The sequence below is a fragment of the Anolis carolinensis genome, chromosome 2 (assembly GCF_035594765.1).
Source record: "Anolis carolinensis isolate JA03-04 chromosome 2, rAnoCar3.1.pri, whole genome shotgun sequence".
Classification (NCBI taxonomy): domain Eukaryota; kingdom Metazoa; phylum Chordata; class Lepidosauria; order Squamata; family Dactyloidae; genus Anolis; species Anolis carolinensis.
This window is the reverse complement of record NC_085842.1, coordinates 308,779,856-308,799,278: the sequence shown is the minus strand read 5'-3', so window position 1 is coordinate 308,799,278 and position 19,423 is coordinate 308,779,856. Positions and strand designations below refer to the sequence as shown.

At 38.3% G+C, this 19,423-nt stretch overlaps 1 protein-coding gene across 3 annotated transcripts in view; it reads left to right on the top strand.

The window, feature by feature from the left end:
* The window catches only part of rab27b (RAB27B, member RAS oncogene family), a 175,856-nt gene that overhangs the window by 144,688 nt on the left and 11,745 nt on the right, over window positions 1-19,423 (top strand). For 2 of the 3 annotated variants that reach the window (XM_062974252.1, XM_008115109.3), the window contains exon 4: window positions 16,589-16,760. In XM_062974252.1, coding sequence (XP_062830322.1) covers window positions 16,608-16,760 — 153 coding nt within the window. In that variant the 5' untranslated portion in view covers window positions 16,589-16,607. Of the gene's footprint in view, window positions 1-9,797; window positions 9,879-16,588; window positions 16,761-19,423 lie in introns of those variants that run through there. The other variant, XM_003223663.4, reaches the window with a different exon arrangement.

Below are 19,423 nucleotides of genomic sequence, written 5' to 3'. Positions count from 1 at the left end.
AATGTTTCGGATGAACATTACTAACAAGTCATGTGAAAATAAATGATGGAAGGAATCGATTAAAAAATTGGAACTGTTCTCAATACCATTTGATTCAACTGAAAAAAATTGATTTTGCAGTACAAAATCTTAGTTCCAGGTATAATATCATTATGGAGTATTTGAGCATGGCTTTTAGTGATGTCCTTGATTGTGGAAACCAAAAACCAGAAGTGCTCAAGTCAGGTTTATTGAGCGTGTGTGCGTATTTTACAAATAAATATATGATGCAACATAATATTTACAGTTCAACAACAACAGCAACAATGATAATAATGCTTTATTTGTATCCTACCCCCTCTCCCCAAGGAGACTCAGGCAGTTTACGACAAGGAAGAACAATAAAATAGTAGTAATCATACTACAATGGGTGATTACTTGTAAACATGGTGAGGTTTTTACTTGTTTGTTTCTAAAGATCAGTTGATGTTGAAAACTGGAAGCACGATCCAGGTGTCTATTTTTTTTTTTTTGCTTAGGGAAAAGGTATCACTCCCATGGAATTAGAGCAGAAAAAATTGCAGTGATGGAGTAGGTGGAGCTGGAAGGAGCAAGTCAGATTTCCAGCACAGGAAATTCCTTCCTATCTCTCCCCCACCCCCAAGACTTCAATTCACCCTACTCCTCCCTTATCTCCAGAGTTGTTACTTGTCATTTCTATTATCTGATCTCTGGCACATGGAAGATGCCAGCTCCATTTCCATCACATTTTTAGCTTTTTTAAATGGCCCATTGCTCCACTTCTAGTTGGGCTTAAAAGAAGAATTCATGTCTAGAAAGTAGTGTCAGAATTTGGATAGGAATGTGCCTTCCAATATTACAATGGGCATCCCATAGAAAACAATGCATTGCAGATAGACAACATTATTGACATGCCGGCCACATGACCTTGAAGGTGTCTATGGACAACACCGGCTCTTCGGCATAGAAATGGAGATGAGCACCAACCCCCAGAGTCAGTCATGACTGGACTTAACGTCAGGGGAAACCTTTACCTTTTACCTTATTTATATAGCACCATCACATGTACAGACAACCCTCAAGTTAGGAACAGGATAAGTTGTATAGGTTTGGTCTTAAAATTTGGCATGTTTTAGAAACAAGGATTGGTGGTAAGGCTTCATAGAATCATAGAGTTGGAAGGAGCCCCCCGATGGTGTAGTGACTTGAAGGTTGGGTTGCTGACCTGAAAGCTGCCAGGTTCGAATCCCACCCGGGGAGAGTGCGGATGAGCCCCCTCTATCAGCTCCAGCTCCATGCAGGGACATGAGAGAAGCCTCCCACAAGGATTGTAAAAACATCAAAACATCTGGCCGTCCCCTGGGCAAGGTCCTTGCAGACAGCCAATTCTCTCCAGAAGTGACTCAAGTTGCTCCTGACACGAAAAAAAAAAGAGTTGGAAGAGACCTCACGGGCCATCCAGTCCAACCCCCTGCAAGAAGCACTTTTTCCCCATGATAATTCTTCCAGGAGTGAATCTCCCCTCCTAGGGGTAAATTTCTCTCATTTATTGTTGCTTTACCCTGTTTGTAATTATGAGTCATTTGTAAGGCAGATGTTTGTAACTCAGGGACTGCCTCATGTTGTGCAATAAAATTAGCAAAAACAAAGGGTTCTGCCAGAGGTATACAAGCCAAAATACATCTGTGTACATAACACACATAGTGGGAAGGAGGAATAACCAATCCCAAAGCTATACAATACAATTGCAAAATAAATAAATCTTTCAAATAAAATGCAAGTAAAAAAAATACGTAACATGTGAGCAAAATACACAAGACTATCAAACATAAACTAAACTCCATAAAACTTTGAAATATAAAAAAGAGTTTTCAACTGAGATTTCAAAACAGCAGAGCTCATTTGATTGAGGAAGTATCAGCATTGTAGAATTAATGCAGTTTGACACCACTTGAACAGCCATGGCCCAATGCTATGGGATCCTGGGATTTATAGTTTACTTGATCATCAGTACTATTTGTCAGCGAAAGCTGAACAGACTGAAGTCTTAAATCCTTCTTATCCCTGATCTTGGTTGTCATAATATAAAAGCTGGTTTTGAGCACCAAAGAACTGGATTTCAGGGCAGGGCTTTGCATGATTCAATGAGATGAAGTTTTTATTAGAACACTAAAGAGAAACTAAATTGGCTTGAAATTAAACATGGATCTACTGTGTCTGTTTCTGTATGTCTTTGAGTCACCTGTAGACATATTTCAACATCATGAATTTTTTAGGGACTTCTTAGGCAAAGAATACTCAGAAGTGGTTTCCTCTCAAACATAGCCTAACATACCTTATATGTATTTGTTGTCAGTATCCCATTCAAATAGGTCCTAGACCTAATGAGGAAGAATTAAATCCTGTTTCTCCCCGCTATCAAAAAGAGGGTAGATTTATTATCCCTCATCATAATTTTCTCCCATGTAATGGATAGTATAAGGAAGTGGCTATAGTAAACACATGGGTTTTGTTTCACAAAGGCATACCACAAAAGTTTCAAGACACCAATTGTTTAAAAAATGTAGCCTGTGGCTATGTTGTTTAAGAGGGTATGAATCCATTCAAGTATTTCCTGCTGAATGGCATGCAGAAGGTTTTCAGTTGCAAGAAGACAGATGAAAGAATCAAAACAGAACACAGAAATAGCATTATACGAGTATATACTGAGATTCAAGAATGGAAAAAGCTCTGAACATAAAGGGTTGTTGTCTGTGATCCTGGCCATGAAAGCCTTCGACAACACTCTGAACATAAAGTTATACTACACTTCCAAGTCAAGTGTCATATTGAACCTGCACTACCTGAAGATATTTGGCTGTCAAATATTTTGTTCATAATTCAAAATGTTGTCATTTTGGCCACAAAATATTTTGTAGCTGTTCATTTGAGTTCAGCCCAAAACTCCATGACATATTATTAATAATTAGGAAACATAATTAATAGTATGGAAAGACTTGAGCTTCCACTAACATATTTTTAACCAATAGATGTAGTCTTAGTTGTTTGGGGTTGTGTGTGTGTGTTTGTAAACACTTTCAAGGCAATTTATGGCAACCCCACAAATTTCACAAGGAATACTCAGAGGTGGTTTTGCCAGTTCCTTCATCTGACATAAAGCTTACAGCATGTGGAAATTCTTGGTGATCTCCTATCCAAGTGCTAACCTGGGTTGACCCTGATTAACTCCCCAGATCGCACATGATATGATGCCTTTAGAGTAGTTAGGTTATGTGCAATTTGCACCTTACACTGCTGAGCTCTTATCACTGTAAACAGTTTTCCTTCCATTTGGTTCAATTCCAGTATCAAAGGCAGACCAAGGGGAAACTATCTAAAAGTGACTGAGGATGCATTGACACTTGTGGAATTAATGCAGTTTAACTGACATGGCTCAATGCTATGGAATCAATAGAGTTGTAGTTCTATAATTATCTTTAGCCTTCTCTGCCAAAGATTGCTGGTGCTTCATCAAATTACAATTCCCAGGATTCCATAGGATTGAGCCATGAGAGTTAAAGTGCTGTCAAACTGTGTTAATTCTACAGTGTAGATGCAAATTGTGAGCCTCAAGGAAAATCAGGACAAGGGTTTCATTTTCTTCTTATGCATGTTTCTTTCTCTGTAAAAGAATAGTCCTTCCGACACTGTGAATGTAAATGGTGGTCATATGTGTTCAACATATATCTGGTTGCTCCACATGGCTTAGTTGCTGCTTTGAAGAGGTTGCTTTTGGCTGAATCCTGCTTCCTGCATTTTTTAAAAAACCAAGCCTCTGATGTGGCTGTACAAAATTTTTTGCACACGGCAGTGTTTGCACTCCTGCCTTAGCTCTGACGTTGAGAAAATTTGAACAACGATAAGTCATTCTCACGATAAGTCATTCTTGCTGAGAAAGAAATGACATTATAGTTGCCTCCTCTTGTAAAATCTGCCCCAGGGTGTAGTTAGCAGCTATTTAAAGCCTAAGTAAAGGTATGCACCCTCCTTTACAGGATATAGAAACTGTCGAGGCAGACACACCAAGACACACTATCTACTTGCAGCTTTACTGCAGTTATGATATTTGGCAGCCTACCACATATATAAAAAGGAACCCCGGTGGCGAAGTGTGTTAAAGCACAGAGCTGCTGAACTTGTAGACCAAAAGGTCCCAGGTTCAAATCCCAGGAGTGGAGTGAGTGCCCACTGTTAGCTCCAGCTTCTGCCATCCTAGCAGTTCGAAAACATGCTAATGTGAATAGATCAATAGGTACCGCTCCGGCAGGAAAGTAACGGCGCTCCATGCAGTCATGCCGGCCACATGACCTTGGAGGTGTCTACGGATAACACCGGCTCTTTGGCTTAGAAATGGAGATGAGCACCAACCCCCAGAGTCAGACTGGACTTAACGTCAAGGGAAACCTTTACCTTTACCTTACCACATATATGTGAGTTGGAAAATGGTCCCAAAGATGGGCTGTAGCTGCTGGATTTAACTTTATGATCATGTGTTTTGTGATCCTCACATGGGCAGGAAAACAGTTTCTGAGAACTGGACAACACTGGTGACCTTGGGTGAGCCACACTCTTTCCACCTCAAAGAAGGCAGAGGCAACCCTCCTCTGAAGAATTCTTGCCAATGAACCCCTATGATATGTTTGCTTCTCATTGTGAGGTGTGTTGACAAGCAAAGAAAAGGTTGGAGGATATGGATGGGAATTGAAGTGAGATTAGTGATGTCACAAAGACATCAGTGTTCCTTTAGGTCGAGTAAAGTAGCACTATTTCCCTAGGTCTGGAGTCGGGGTCATGTGGTTCTCTGTATGATTTTGGATTGTAATTCCCATCATTCCTCCCTATTAACTATGCTGGACAGGTGTGGTGGAAGTTTCAATCCAAAATCTGGAGGGCTGCATGATTCCTATCTATTTCCTGGGCAGTTCCTAGAGTAAAATAACATCCATGGGATTTTCACCCAGATAAAAAGGTGAAGGGTCCCAACAATGAAGTTTGTTGCACTGCATCCCATAGCTTCTCTCCTCTGTTTCCAAAATCACTCCAGTCAATATGAACAGTGGTCCAGGGGTAGAACTAGAGTTGGAAGAGACTCCAAGGGCCATCCAGTTCTACCCCATTCTGCCATACAGGAAAACCCAAAGCAATCCTGATGGATGACTATCCAGCCTCTGTTTAAAAACCTCCAGAGAAGAGAGTCCATCACCTTCCCAGGCGGCATATTCCATTGTCAAACAGCTCTTGTCATCAGAAGGTTCTTCCTAATCAAGTGGTATCTATTTGAATCCACCACTTTTTGCCCTAATCTCTGAAGCAGAAGAAAACAAGCTGGTTTCAGCTTCAATATTTAAACATGGCCCTTAGCCTACTCTTCTCCAAGTTACCTATCTCTCTAGGCAGCTCCTCATAGAGCATAGCTTGTAGACCTTTGTCACTTCCATCTGAACAGGCATGTAGCCGGGGGGGGGGGGGGTTGAGGGGCTTCAGGGTGGTCCGTGATAAGGCCTTACATTTATTATTTAAACAGTTATGTTTATTCATATCATGATCTGATCACCATGCTCAATATATCCCATATGCATGGGGGTATTGAGATAACCATGCAAAAGGTTTGCTAGGGTAGACCCCCCCCCCCCCGAAGCAAAATCCTGGCTTGCTTCAGGATATGTTCCAGTTTGTCAATATCTTTCCTGAATTGTGGTTCCCCAAAATAGTCAAAGTAAGACATGATTGACTATGACCGCTTCACATAGGGCTAAATTCAGCAGCATGCACTGGTTTAGACCTGCTCACCCACTGATCCAGTCAGCTCCTATCACATGATACCCGTGTGGCTCCATGGGTGAAGGAGCACAGTGCCGGTGCATGCCACCACCAGTGCAACACAGGAAGACTCCCGTTGTGCCATTAGAATGCATCAGGGAAGCCGTGCACTCACACTTCCCCTCTTGTGATTGCTCTTGGCTGGAGCCGGGCAATGTAGGTAGTGAGGCGTTGAGTTCCCCACGCCCCTCTATGAAGCGGAGTAATGCCGGTGGCCATATGACAAAGCTGGTGATATATATTCACTAGTTGCTGGACTGAGAGTATTGATCACCATTTCTAATGGTAGAAAGATTGTTAACATCCCGCAGAATTAGATTTTTCTGGTTTTCTGAAATCTGGAATTCTGCAAAACTGCTTCAGGTCCAAATTAAGAACCAAGATTAACTTGAAATGTTCTAAAAGACATTTCTGCTTTGTCATGTTCCAAGTAAGGGCTACAGATTTTCCAAGGGCTTCTCTATTTCTAAACTAGAGAAGATGAGATACAATATCATTTTTAAAATTATGTTGCACTGGATTTCTTTATCATCAGTTTAAAAATCTAGCTATAATATTCAGCTACCCACTTGCTCAGTGGTTCTCAATCTGGGGTCCCCAGATGTTTTTGGCCTACACCTCCCAGAAATCCCAGCTGGTTTACCAGCTGTTAGGATTTCTGGGAGTTGAAGGCCAAAAACATCTGAGGACCCTAGGTTGAGAACCACTGCAGCTGAATGTTTTTCTGTGGGTTTTTTTTCTCTCGATCCGAATGCAGAAGTCATGTGTTGTTTAATCTCTTCCTTTGTGGTTGCTTGAAGGAACAGAAAGTGATAATTGTAAAAATCTTAGATAGATGTATTTACAATTTTTTTAACAGTGTGCCCTGAATAGCTGAAATTGAGGCTTAGTATGTAATTTTTGTTGATGATACCAAGGCTTCTCTTTATGACATCCTCGGGGAACACCCCAGGGGAAAGGGTGGCAAAGATGTGCACAGATTAAAAAGGTTCAAGCATTTTAAGGTGTGCCAGAGGTAAGTAGTCAATGAGTCATAAAGTAGCAGATCCTCCTTCCTCCAAAGAGCCGGGAATTCCACTTGGTCTGTTACCTGAGTCATATGTACAAACGATTAAGTATTAAAAAGTATAGGGAAAGATGGTGGAGGGAATAAATAAGAATTTAAGAGATCCAAGTCTCCTCTCACGACCAGTTATGTAACAGCAGCACTAAAAAGAGTATACAGCAGAGCTTTCCAAACTGTGTGTCGCGACACATCTATGTATGATCTGCAATGTGTATGTGTCTCAGGTGGACATAATGAGAAATCTCTGAGTCTTTTTGAAATAAGCAAGAAATCACACCTTTTTTAAACTATGAATTGATAAGTTTCATGAGATATATTGTGTTCCCATATATTTCATTATTACAGTTTATGTATGTGTCTGAAATGTATCTCTTATAAGGGGTTGATCTAGCCTCTGGTTTAGTAGTAAAACTGAATTACTGTGTCACAAAATGAACAGGTGGGTCAACGGCATGAAATAACAATGTCTTTATTCGTGGTTTTTCACTTTAATGTGGCTCCTGTGCTACTAACTCCAGTAAATGTGGCAGGTTGACCATATTTGGAATAAGTGCAAATAAATCAAGTGAGAGGCAGAAGCAAAGAACTCAGGAGGGGACTGTGAGTACATCTACACTGAAGAATGAATGCAGTCTGGCATCACTTTAACTGCTGTGACTCAATGCTGTTGAATCCTAGCAGTTTGTTCAGGCATCAGCACTCTTTGGCAGAGGGATGGGAAGAACCTTGCTCCAGAGAAGTTGAAGTAAAAACAAAAGTTTCAGCAGGAGTCAAAATAAAGTTTTAAAGAAACAAATATTTTGTGGGCAAACATAACTTGCATGTTAACCACATTTATATACCAATTTGTGAGAAAACATAACTGTCTTTCTTCAAATAGTTCCTGAGAGTATCATTGAAAACTTTAATTCACAGAAACCATAAAAAAGAAAAGAAATAAAAGACCAGTTGTTGGTTTTTTTAAAAAAAAAACCCTGATATTTCATTAAAGGAGAATATGGCTTTAGTCCTAGTCTGGAGAATTGTTTAAATAGGTAGATTATCCTTAATATTATATATTCAAATTTAAAATAGTTGATTATAATGTTGTGAGCCACTTTGGGTCTCATTTAGGGGAGGAAAGTGGAATATAGAGGAGGAGGAGGAGGAGGAGGAGGAGGAGGAGGAGGAGGAGAAGAAGAAGAAGGAGAAGGAGGAGGAGGAGGAGGAGGAGGAGGAGGAGGAAGAGGAGGTGGTGGTGGTGGTGGTGGTGGTAACTTAACAGGACTGAAGCCACAAAGAGAGAGCTATTGTGATTTATTGTTATAATTGTATTGTTTTACTTTGTTTAATAATGTGTATTATGTTGTTATGTAATGTTTGTGTTTGCTTTTATGACTGTAAACTGCCCTGAGTCCCATCCGGGAGATAGGGCGGTATATAAAGTTTTTTATTAATTATTATTATTATTATTATTATTATTATTATTATTATTATTATTATTATTAAGGCAATGGAGATTGTCATATTTTTGAATGGGAAATATAATGATAATGCCTCTAGCCTTTTGAAGACAAGACTGAAAATACAGATAATTCAAAGAAACATGGCAAGATAAACAATGCATCATGGTTAGTTTGTTGTCGTACATCTTGCTTCTCAGATAACAAGATCAATTCTTTCTTGTTGTAAATTTCCACTCACAGAAATAGCTCTTGGTAATACTAAATCCAGCACCTTGGGCTGATTTTCCCCTTTAATATAAGAGTTTTCATTGCCCAAGAATGCATAAAAATGTAGGAGTAGAGTGGAGAAACAGGAAAGGTGTCTTATAAAGTGACCCCTGATTGCAGTTTCTATGACAAGAAGCTTCCCTTTTCTTTGAAATGTGTCTCAAGAAGAGGTTTTAACCACAGCCTGAGTAGCCCTTATCAGAAATGCTTAGGACCAGAAATATTTTTGATTTTTGATTCAAAATCTCTTTTATAAAAGCAATCTTTTTTTAAGCTTTTGTGAGTTAGAGTAATTTCCCTGATAAAGGTGTTGCACACGGCTGTCTTATTTCTCAACCTCATAACAATCGTAGAAGGAGAAATGCATCTACACTGTAGAATTAATGCAGTTCGACAGCACTTTAACTGCCATGGTACAAATTCTGTGGAATCTTGGGTGTTGTAGTTTTACAAGGTCTTTAGCCTTCTTTTCCAGAAAGCACTGGTGGCTCACCAATCTACATTTTCTAGGATTTTTGCCCTTTTACCTTTTCTCTAACTTATGAATTGATAATTCATGGTCTTTGCGACAATCTGTTCCTTATCTTATTTTTGCCAAGGGAATGGAGCTTACCATCTTCTGCTTCTAATTCTGATTGCTATTATTGGCCATTGGGGGATACAGTAACCCTTAAATTGCTTGAAGAATGTGCTTATGTTGAACAGACACCTGGTATCATAGATGCCATAGATGTGGGCAAAACATCAAGAGAGAATGCTTCTGGAACATGGCCATACAGCCCAAAAAACTCACAGCAACCCAATGATTCCGGCCATGAAAGCCTTCGACATTTCCTACAATCTTTGATTTTGCTTTATTTTCTATTTTTGCTTCCAATTGCCTGTGTTTAACAAGAGTTAATTTTTTTCTGGCTCCCAGCAAAGAATTTTTCAATTTCTTAATGTTCTGCCTCTGTAGTTGGAGCACGCTTTTAAAGACAGGAGCTGTATTTCTCTCTCTTTTTGTATCTACTCATGCTGGAGAATTAATGCATAGCAAGAGAGCATTCCTCATGCAAAGCCTCTGCCACTATGAAGATTCAGCATATTTTGGGGTGAAATTGAACTTGTTGAATTTCTGAACATCACTCAGCTGTTTAAAGCAGAGAGGGGAGAGAAGACATGTTTTTCATTGTTCATTTACCACTGCGAAGACTTGGTCTGCCTGTGATAAGTGTTTGTAAAGTGACTAAGTTATTCAGGTAGTATGAGCAAGTGTGATTGCTTTTATTGTAATTTTGAGTTTCTGCACAACCTTAATCCTGGTATAAATCTGCCTTAGGAGCACCTTTCATCACTTTTGATTTGTTTGTATATGTGATTCTTAACAGCAATTTCAGGACATTAGAATGAAGACTTTGCCTATACTTCCCCTGCTTGTCAGGAGACTGGAAATCTAGCAGTTACAGATATTAAGCAGGACTTCAGACACACATTTCTGTTGCTATTGGCAAATACCTGATATGGGTTGAGTCTTGCTGGATGGGTTGAGTCTTGCTGAAGAGTGATTTCATTGTCAGTAGCTACAGTTTCCCAGTTTTTTCACTCACAGGTGACAGAATGAGCTGTGCATTTATTAAAGACTTGCTTATTTTACAGAAGTCTATGACAGGTGTGATTCATATAGCTACCGGGCAGGTTTTGAAAATGGTCAAGCATTATAGAATAGATATGGACCTTTGCGTCTTATTAACATCTTCATAGAAACTCAGCAAGGAGGATGAAAAACAAAAAGAATGTGAAACAATTGTCCATATTTGGCCCATGTTTTCTCTGCAGATATTACTTTATAATGCTGACTCTGTTTCTTTGAAGCTACTTGAAAGTGGAATTAAATTTTCCAAAATAAGGTGATTAACTGTCACATCCTGTCATTTTCCTGTTTGATACAGGGCAATGAGAATTAGAAAAGAACCAAACCACAAAGGACTGGAAGGAAGTCAATACTATTTTTTAAATTATTTTATTATTATTATTATTATTATTATTATTATTATTATTATTATTATTATTATTTATTTATTATTATGCTTTGCTGATTATATGTATATATGTGTATGTGTGTGTGTGTGCGTGCATGTATGTATACACACATGTATATATACATATATACAATATAATTTACAATAATATATAATATTATAATATATTGTATATGCATATAATGTTAATAATATTATTTTGTAATACAATATAATACTAATAATACAATATAATAATATTAATTATATATTATATATTACATGTAATATTATTAATAATATTACAATATATAGATATAGTACAATATGGTAATTTATTGCCAGTATTATGTTTTGCGAATAATATAATATTGTATGTAAATTCAATTTGTAAGCTGTTCTGAGTCCCCTTCGGGGGGAGAAGGGCGGGATATAAATGTATTAAATAAATAAATAAATAAATAAATAAATAAATTAGGATTCGCACTAAAAAGATAACTATTAAAATATAAATGTGATGGTCATGCTCACAAAATGATATCATTTTAAACATAAAGTTTCTGTTTTCCAAGCCAAAGTTTGGATTCTACATCCTCTAGCTACCTAGACTTTCTTGATTCATATGTGCAGTAATGATTCAATTCAACATGTTCATTCCTTGTATTTCAAGCATTAAGTCTCTTCAGCATCGGGCTTTTGCAAATTTTCTCTTTAACAAAAAAGGGAGGGAGAGTGATAAAAAGTAAGTCATAGTTGTGCATTCCTTTGTATAGGCTTACATTTACTTGTCTGCAGCATGCATAATAAGGAATGTGGGACAAAAGGGAACCCTACCAGCCATGAGTAATTCACATTACTAATATGTGCACTAGACCTATTTCTGAAGTCAGAGAAAATAGGTCAAAGTATCAACTCAGGTCTAAATTAATTAATTCTAAACACACAAAACAGAAAAAAACACCTTACTTAATATGCTATCTCTAGCACAGGAGAGAAAGAACTTTGAGATGTGGGCTACTTCTGAGTCTCAGGTGCTGCCATTCACTGAACCGCAGGTGAAAATCATCCCAGTTTGCATTTTAGAAGGAATTTTTAAGTGGTCCCTAGGAGCTTCATTTTAAAAAATATTAATACAACACTTTCCTTACTTTATGTGTTTCATTTCACGTGTGTACAATGTTAATTTTGAACTAAAAGTTTGCTGAAACATGTTGAACCATTCTTTCCATTTTATTTTTATCTCTGGTATAAAAGTTTCTGTTCAAGAAGTAAATTCCAGGAAGACATCTACTGAGATGTACCTGTATTTATATTTTGTGGACATAATATACTTTCTGTGTCAAAAGCTTATATTTCCATTGAATACAGTATCTCAAACACAGTTGGGTAACTTTGTTTGCAAAAGTGAGACAGAGTATTATCTCCTGAGAAAATTGCTTTTTGGAGTTTTTCATTCAGTACGCTTTACAGCTCCGTTACCTTAGTCTGATAATATGAAGCATGTTTGGAAAAACAATATTTTGTGCTGCAACTTATGGCTGTTATATAGACCATGGGCTAAATTCAATCTGTATTGCCTTTTCGCAAGTAGAAGGAACAGCAAGAAGAATGAGCTGTCAGGTACAAAAGTAATAAAGTTGTAAAGAACATATCTCAAATTGGATTATAATCCCAAAGGAGCACAGGAACTCCAAGGCACCAAATGAGATGGCAATCCTGGAGGATTTCTCTGGTGCTGTACAAGCTTTCTAATTAGTTTTATGCTAAGTGGAGGAAGTCAATTGATTAAAACTAACTGGGTACAAAAGCTGTAGGTGTGAATTATTGGCTTTGAGTGTACTTCATGAGTGCATGGCAATCAGTCAGATTTAACAACAGTTATCTTCTTCTTTGAGATATAGTCTAAATCTAGGAGTATAGTCATTCTTCCAGATACAATGTTTTGACTTTTGCAGATTTGATTATTTATGAATTTAAAATGTTCTATCTGGAAATCTCTAAATTCTCAAGTATGGCTCTGTGATCAACATCTCTAGGAATTTGTAGGTCCTTTAATGCAATTCAATGGCCAGCTTCCAGTGGATCTTGACCATAGAGCAATAGAATATAGAATAATTGAGTTGGAAGAGACCACGTGGGCCATCTTGTCCAACCTCCTGCTATGTAGGAAAAGTACCCCTGACAGATGGCCATTCAGCCTCTCTTTAAAAGCTTCCAAGGAAGGAGCTTCCACCACACTTTGAGGCAGAGAGTTCCCCATTCAAGTTGGAGAATGTAGAGATTCTATCTAGGACCTCTTCACACTGGGTTTTTTTGGCCCCTTTTTCTATTAGTCGACTTGGGCAGCCGAGCATCATTAGACTACGTTGTCTTGGTCCTGTCCACATTCTTCCCAAAGGGGAGAAGAAGCTTCACAAGATACTTCCTCCTCCACAATGGAGAGGAAAGTGTTTTTCAGATAGTTCCAATGGAGATATCCACACTTTCCTCTCCTTTTCCCCATATGATGGGGAAAGGGCAACGGGGCCATGCACATTGCCATACTTTCTCCCATCTGATGGTGACAGGGACAGGGTGCTAACATGCCTTGTCCCATCTTCACCACATATGGGGGAAGAAAGGAGGGCACGCGGGGCGCTTTGACATTTCAACTGTAACTTCCAGTGAAATGGCATGCCATGTGAAGAGGTCCTTAGAGAGGTATTCGCTCAAGTAAAAACAATAACAAATTCTTTATTGTTTTTCACTTTCAGAGTGGTCTAGTGATCCTAACCCCAGAGGGCTGACAGTATTTTTCCTTTGGAGCTGGGACCCATTTATAGTGTCGAGAAAGATGCCCAAAAACAAGGCATGAAGGCAGCAGCCTTCAACAGCTCCTAATCTCTAGAACCTGCTATTTTTATATATTGGGCTGTTTCACAATGCATGGGTATAACTATTATTCCACTTTAGCTGTTATGTGAACAACCTATGGAATCCTGTGATCGGCTGTATGGGGAGGATCCTTTAGACAGAGGGCTCTAGTGCTCACCAGCTATAAATCCCAGGATTCTGTAGGATGCAATCATTGTAGTTAAAGTGGATTCAATGTGCTATAATTCTGTAGTATGAAAGGCTTCTTCTACCTCTGAAGGATGGGTTTGTCAACTTGGACAAATAATAATAATTTTGATAGCTCTGTCCCCCATGACTATCTAATCACTTTAAAGCAGATCCTGCCACCATATTCTGTGGCAATGAATTCCAAATACTAAGCAATGAATATTTTCTGTTTAGGTAATGTTGCTGGGTGGTTCAAAATAGAGAGGAGAAGGCTGAATTTAATCTCTCTGCATCCATATTAGATGGAGTCCAATGTGGAAAGGATAAAATAATGGCAATACAATATTACAGAGGCCATTTTCCATTCTTATTCCTTCATTTATTTTTTAAAAAATGCATCAGAAATTATGTTTAAAGAATGATGCTTGAGTAATAATTTCAAGAGCCCTAAAGTAATTGGTTAGAAATTAGCTACTTGTTACAGTTCCAAATCTGAAAGGAAGTACTTACCTTCCTGTTTCTCAAAAGCTAACAAAATAGTGCCTCTTCAGTTATTTCTTGAAAAAAATCTAACACAGGATAAGCACTTGCATAAGGTGATACTGCATTCTTCCATCACCATTTAGTGAAGCCATGCCTTTGCAATTAGAAAAGTAACTACAATATTAATATAATTATTTGAAGGTTAGGACAACTGTTGCAATTTGCTTATTTTTATATTCTATTACAATCTGATCCAACTACCACAATTATCTAATGGAAAAAATGTGACTTTGGTATTGTACTCCATAACTGGCATCCAAACAAGTTCATGAAAGCTCATGCTAAAATAATTCAGAAAGTCTCAAAGGTGCAGCTACATCCTCTCATTTTGATCTTGAAACCTTTAACACAACTGTCTCTATGCAGTGGTACAGTTGCACTGAAAGAGAAGTTAGCTAGTTGTTTTTCATCTGTATGAAACTATGAATAAGCAACTGATGTGCTTGCAAGAGGAATCTTAGTGGTTCTAACCCTATGCATTTCCCACCCACCCTATTGCTTTTCACAAAAGAGCATTGACCTCAAAAGGAGGATTTCTAAGGAATCGTTTCCTTTTCATCAGCAGAGGGTAGTCCGTTTGACTCTTTCTCTGAAACCTGTAGGGTTTCCTGCATTTGATGAGTTGCTCTGTTATCTCTCAAAGAACATATGTGTAGATAACTGCATCTCAGAGAGCAAATGTTGAAAAAGGAAGTGATGAATCCAGATGCAAACTGTGATTAGTGAACCAAAGTGCTTGGTTGTCTCCTTGTAAGAAAATCTCTTGAATCTAGAATTTAACTGTTTTTATGCAGTCCTTCTTTCAAAGATTGGTTTCTCCTGTGGACACTTGTCAGTGGATATATTTTAAAAATATGTGGATTTATTGGTAGGTTGTGGAATCAGCACTGATGTCCTTCTAATATCTGTCCTTCTCAACCTTGTAATAAGTTTTGAAGTATGATGAAGAACGGGGATAGTATGGTAATCCATTTAAATGTCAATAATGTGCCCTAAGGGGGATTGCCTTTGAAAATGGCTCATATTTCAATTGGTCCAAAGAGCTGCTGTCAGACTATTGATTGGGGGACATTATAGGGAGCACAAAGTATCCATGTTGTAACAACTACATTGTCTACCAGTACATTTTCTGGCATATTTCTAAATGCTAGTTTTGAACTATATAAATATACATCTGAATGACCTTATCCTTCTATATGAGTCTACCTGAGCAATAACATCTTCAGATTCAGCTCTTCTAGGTTGTCTAAAATAACCATATAGTCAACTTCCACTGGATGTCATAGAGATTTCTAGACAGAACACCTCTCTAGAAATCTCTAAGTCCTCTAGTGCAGTGGTTCTCAGCCTGTGGGTCCCCAGATGTTTTGTCCTTCAACTCCCAGAAATCCTAACAGCTGGTCAACTGGCTGAGATTTCTGGGAGTTGTAGGTCTTAACAGCATGGATCCTTTAGCCATACGTTAGGCTTGAGGGAAAAATGAATTCCTACAAAACTGCCCTAGGAGGAGCGGCTTAGGAAACTGGGTATATAGCCTGAAAAATAGAAGATTAAGAGGTGACATGATAGCCATGTTTAAATATTTGAAAGGATGTCACATTGAGGAAGGGTCGTGCTTGTTTTCTGCTGTTCCAGATACAAGGTCATGGAGCAATGGATTCAAGCTAGAGGAAAAGTGATTCCACCTAAACATTATGAAGAACTTCCTGAAAATAAGGATCTCATCACAAAGGCCACTTTGCTGCCAGACAGAGGGGGCAGCGAAGTGAATCTGTTGCCCCACGTGCAGCTCCTCTTGGCGATGATTTCTCCATCACACGTGGGAAGCATCACCCTCTCCGTGAGGACATGTTGGAGCCAGCACAACACAGGCAGGCTCCCATGTTAGGAGAGAAGCATCCAAAGATGCTTCCACCCTGGTTGGGGGCAGGGCATCCTTCGAAGTCACACGATGTCGTGTGATGGATGGTGTGGGGATCTATCCTCAAGAACAGGGCAGGAGCATTATAGGACACTAAAATTGCCCCATCTGATGAGGTGCTAAGAGCTGTTCAATAGTGGAATATGTTGCCTTTGAATATGGTAGTCTCCTTCTTTGGAGGCTTTTAAACAGAGGCTGGATGACCATCTCTCAGGAGCGTGTTGATTGTGTATTTCTTTATGACAGAGGGTTGGACTGAATGACCAGCTATATGATTCTTTGAAAGGAAGGAACTGTGTGGGAACAGTAGCTGGCCCATTGGTCTGCTAATGAATGGCAGAAGTATTTCTGTGAAACCAGTTCTGAAGAATGGTTACAATGCATTGTATACCTCTTGATCTTTATGCTTTCTCATATCAATCTTTTTCTTTTCCCTATTTTTCAGGTCCATCAAGTTCAGCACTATGACTGATGGGGACTATGACTATCTGATTAAGCTCCTGGCCCTTGGGGATTCTGGGGTTGGGAAGACAACATTCCTGTACAGATACACAGATAACAAGTTCAACCCAAAGTTCATTACTACAGTAGGAATTGACTTCCGGGAAAAACGTGTGGTGAGTACTTTTCTATACTTAAAGGGGGGGCAGGGAAAATATTTCTGACAATTTCAAATATTTAGAAGTTACTAGGAACCTCTTCATAATTTTTCTTGAGTGCCTTCAAATAATTTCAGATTTATGATGATCCTAAAGTAAACCTATCATGGAGTTTTCTTGGTAGAATTTGTTCAGATGAGTTGTTTTGTTAGGGAATATGAGACAAAGAGTATTGAATCTCTCAAGCAAATGGCACGGCAGAAACTGAACAACAACCAGTCCCATACCAACACAGGGTCTATCAGAGACAGTCTTCTTTGTTTAACCAAGAAGAACCAGTCTTCTGTGTTACACATATAATAGGGTATTCCTTACTAGTGCATAATCAAATGTTAAACATTTACTGGATGAAAGAGAGGGGAAGAAAACATTCTGGATTAGTCATATAGAAAGAGAGGAAGTATGGTAAAAGAAAACAAATGTGAAATCACCATAACTGCATAAACTGCTAGAGAGGAACACTCAACCTAGTTGGTATGGGCTGTTAACTCTAGACTGTTAATTCTAACACATTTAGGTGGCACTTTGTGGTCATATTTTGTAGGAACAATAGTTCAAGAACTTTGCATTGACAGAAGTTGTTGGTGGCAGTAGAGGTGAGAAAACCCGTCATCACATTTCAGAGGACCCCACTGGCATTTTTGTTTAGCCTGGTTCTGTATCAAGTTGTAAGATACATTTTTTTCCAAAACTAAGACACTTTTTGCACTTTCTCGCATGTCTCTTTTTTCCATTGACTGAAGCATGTGCACATTGTTTTTCTCTGAAACCCACTATGAGCCTCAAAAATGTACAGATTTCAGAGCCAAGATGTGTTGTGTCCTTGGGAGGTGCAGAAATAATCCCATAAAGGAATGTGAATCAGAGGAATTAATTTTCCATTCCTATATGGCAGTGAGTTTGTTTCTTTTTCATCTGTGGCATTCGGATGATAATTCTTCTTTGTGACTGAATGGGATTTTGTTCTTCAACACCACAAAACAAATCACCATTCCAGGAAGTGTTCATGTGCTTCATACCATTCCATGCTTCCTAGTGTCTTCTATGGCCTGATTTTCATTGCATTTTTCTTAATACACAAACCAGCCATTCATGTCATCTCTGCTCTGGAGTTAATTTCATTGAGTTCAGTATGGTTTGCTCCCATATAATGAATATCTCATTGGCAAATGCTGAATCTTTGCTTGTAATCAGTAATAAGAGACTCGCAATAAATGAATAAGAAACGACAAGGACTTGCAGCAATTGTCCTGCTTTTGATTGTAACTGACACAATTGTTTGGGGGAGGAGGTGGAAACACCATCTTCTTTACATCTCAATCAGAAGCTGAATTAACCTCCTTTATTCTACCCAGCTGCTATCTCTTAAGGGGAGCTGACTACAGTAACACTGTGTAATCTTAGTAAAATATAGATGTAGATTTGTAACTCTTAAGTTACAAATTTGTTACTGCAATAATGATTGCCTACCATTATTACATGTTTTTGAAATTTGTTTTTTCTTGATGTTATATATGCTATTATATTTACTTTCTCAATTTAGATCTTCCATGGGTGCATGATGTATTTGCAATAACATGGCCAAGGAACTTATATGTCCCCACCCATCCTATTCTACTTTCCTTGCACTCACTTCTTTAAATCCTAAACCCCCATTTTGAATGACATTCAGAGCAGTGGCTTGTCCGTCTTAGTTTAATATATACTAATGCTCCATACTGTGTTCTCCAAGATGTCCAAGTCATCTCATGAATGCAAAATCTGTATCTGAATGGAACGAAAGGTTAAATCCTTTATATATGGTCCAGAGAATAAATATGTCCTGCATGACATGATCAGAAACACATTGGATAAAGATGACAAAGACATCCCTTGTGATTCACTGGTATGATTTTGGTTACATCAGTGAACCAGAAAATCTAAAAGTCACAAGATTCATGTATTTATTTTAATCTAAATATATTTCAACTCCACCCAATATCAAAAAGATCTCAAGGTGACTTAGAAGTAAAATGAAACATGGACTTTTAAACACATTCAAATAATAAAAATCAATTCAAATAAGCTAAAATGTATTAAGCACAATAAATACGTTATAACATTTTAATGATTGTAACAGCTTACAACTATGTACATTAATATTAGAAGAATCAATGGGACCCAAAAGCTTTGATGAACAGCAACATTTTTACTTAGCACCTAAACAAAATCAGTGTTGGTACCAGTCAGGTGTCCATGGGAAAGGCATTTTAACTATTAGGATACACAATTGACTTTTCCCCACATCTTCTCACAGTATATGAGCCCCATTAGTGGGACACAGAGAAGAACCTTACATCCCAAAAGACTTCACTTCTGGAGGCACACATAGCTAGAGGTGGAGTTGCCCTTTTAAACATTGGAGTCATAAACTATTTAGAGCTTTAATGTTATCAAAACCACTGGGAATTCAGACTAAAAGAGTATTGGAAGACAATGCAGTTTTTTATTTTAACAAATGACCTTATATGTTGTCTATACGGTAATGCAACAGTTGTTGACATGTTGCATTTTTTTAACTAGCGACAGCTTCTGAGTCTTCTTCAAAAGCAGCATCACATAGAGTACATTACTGTAATCTA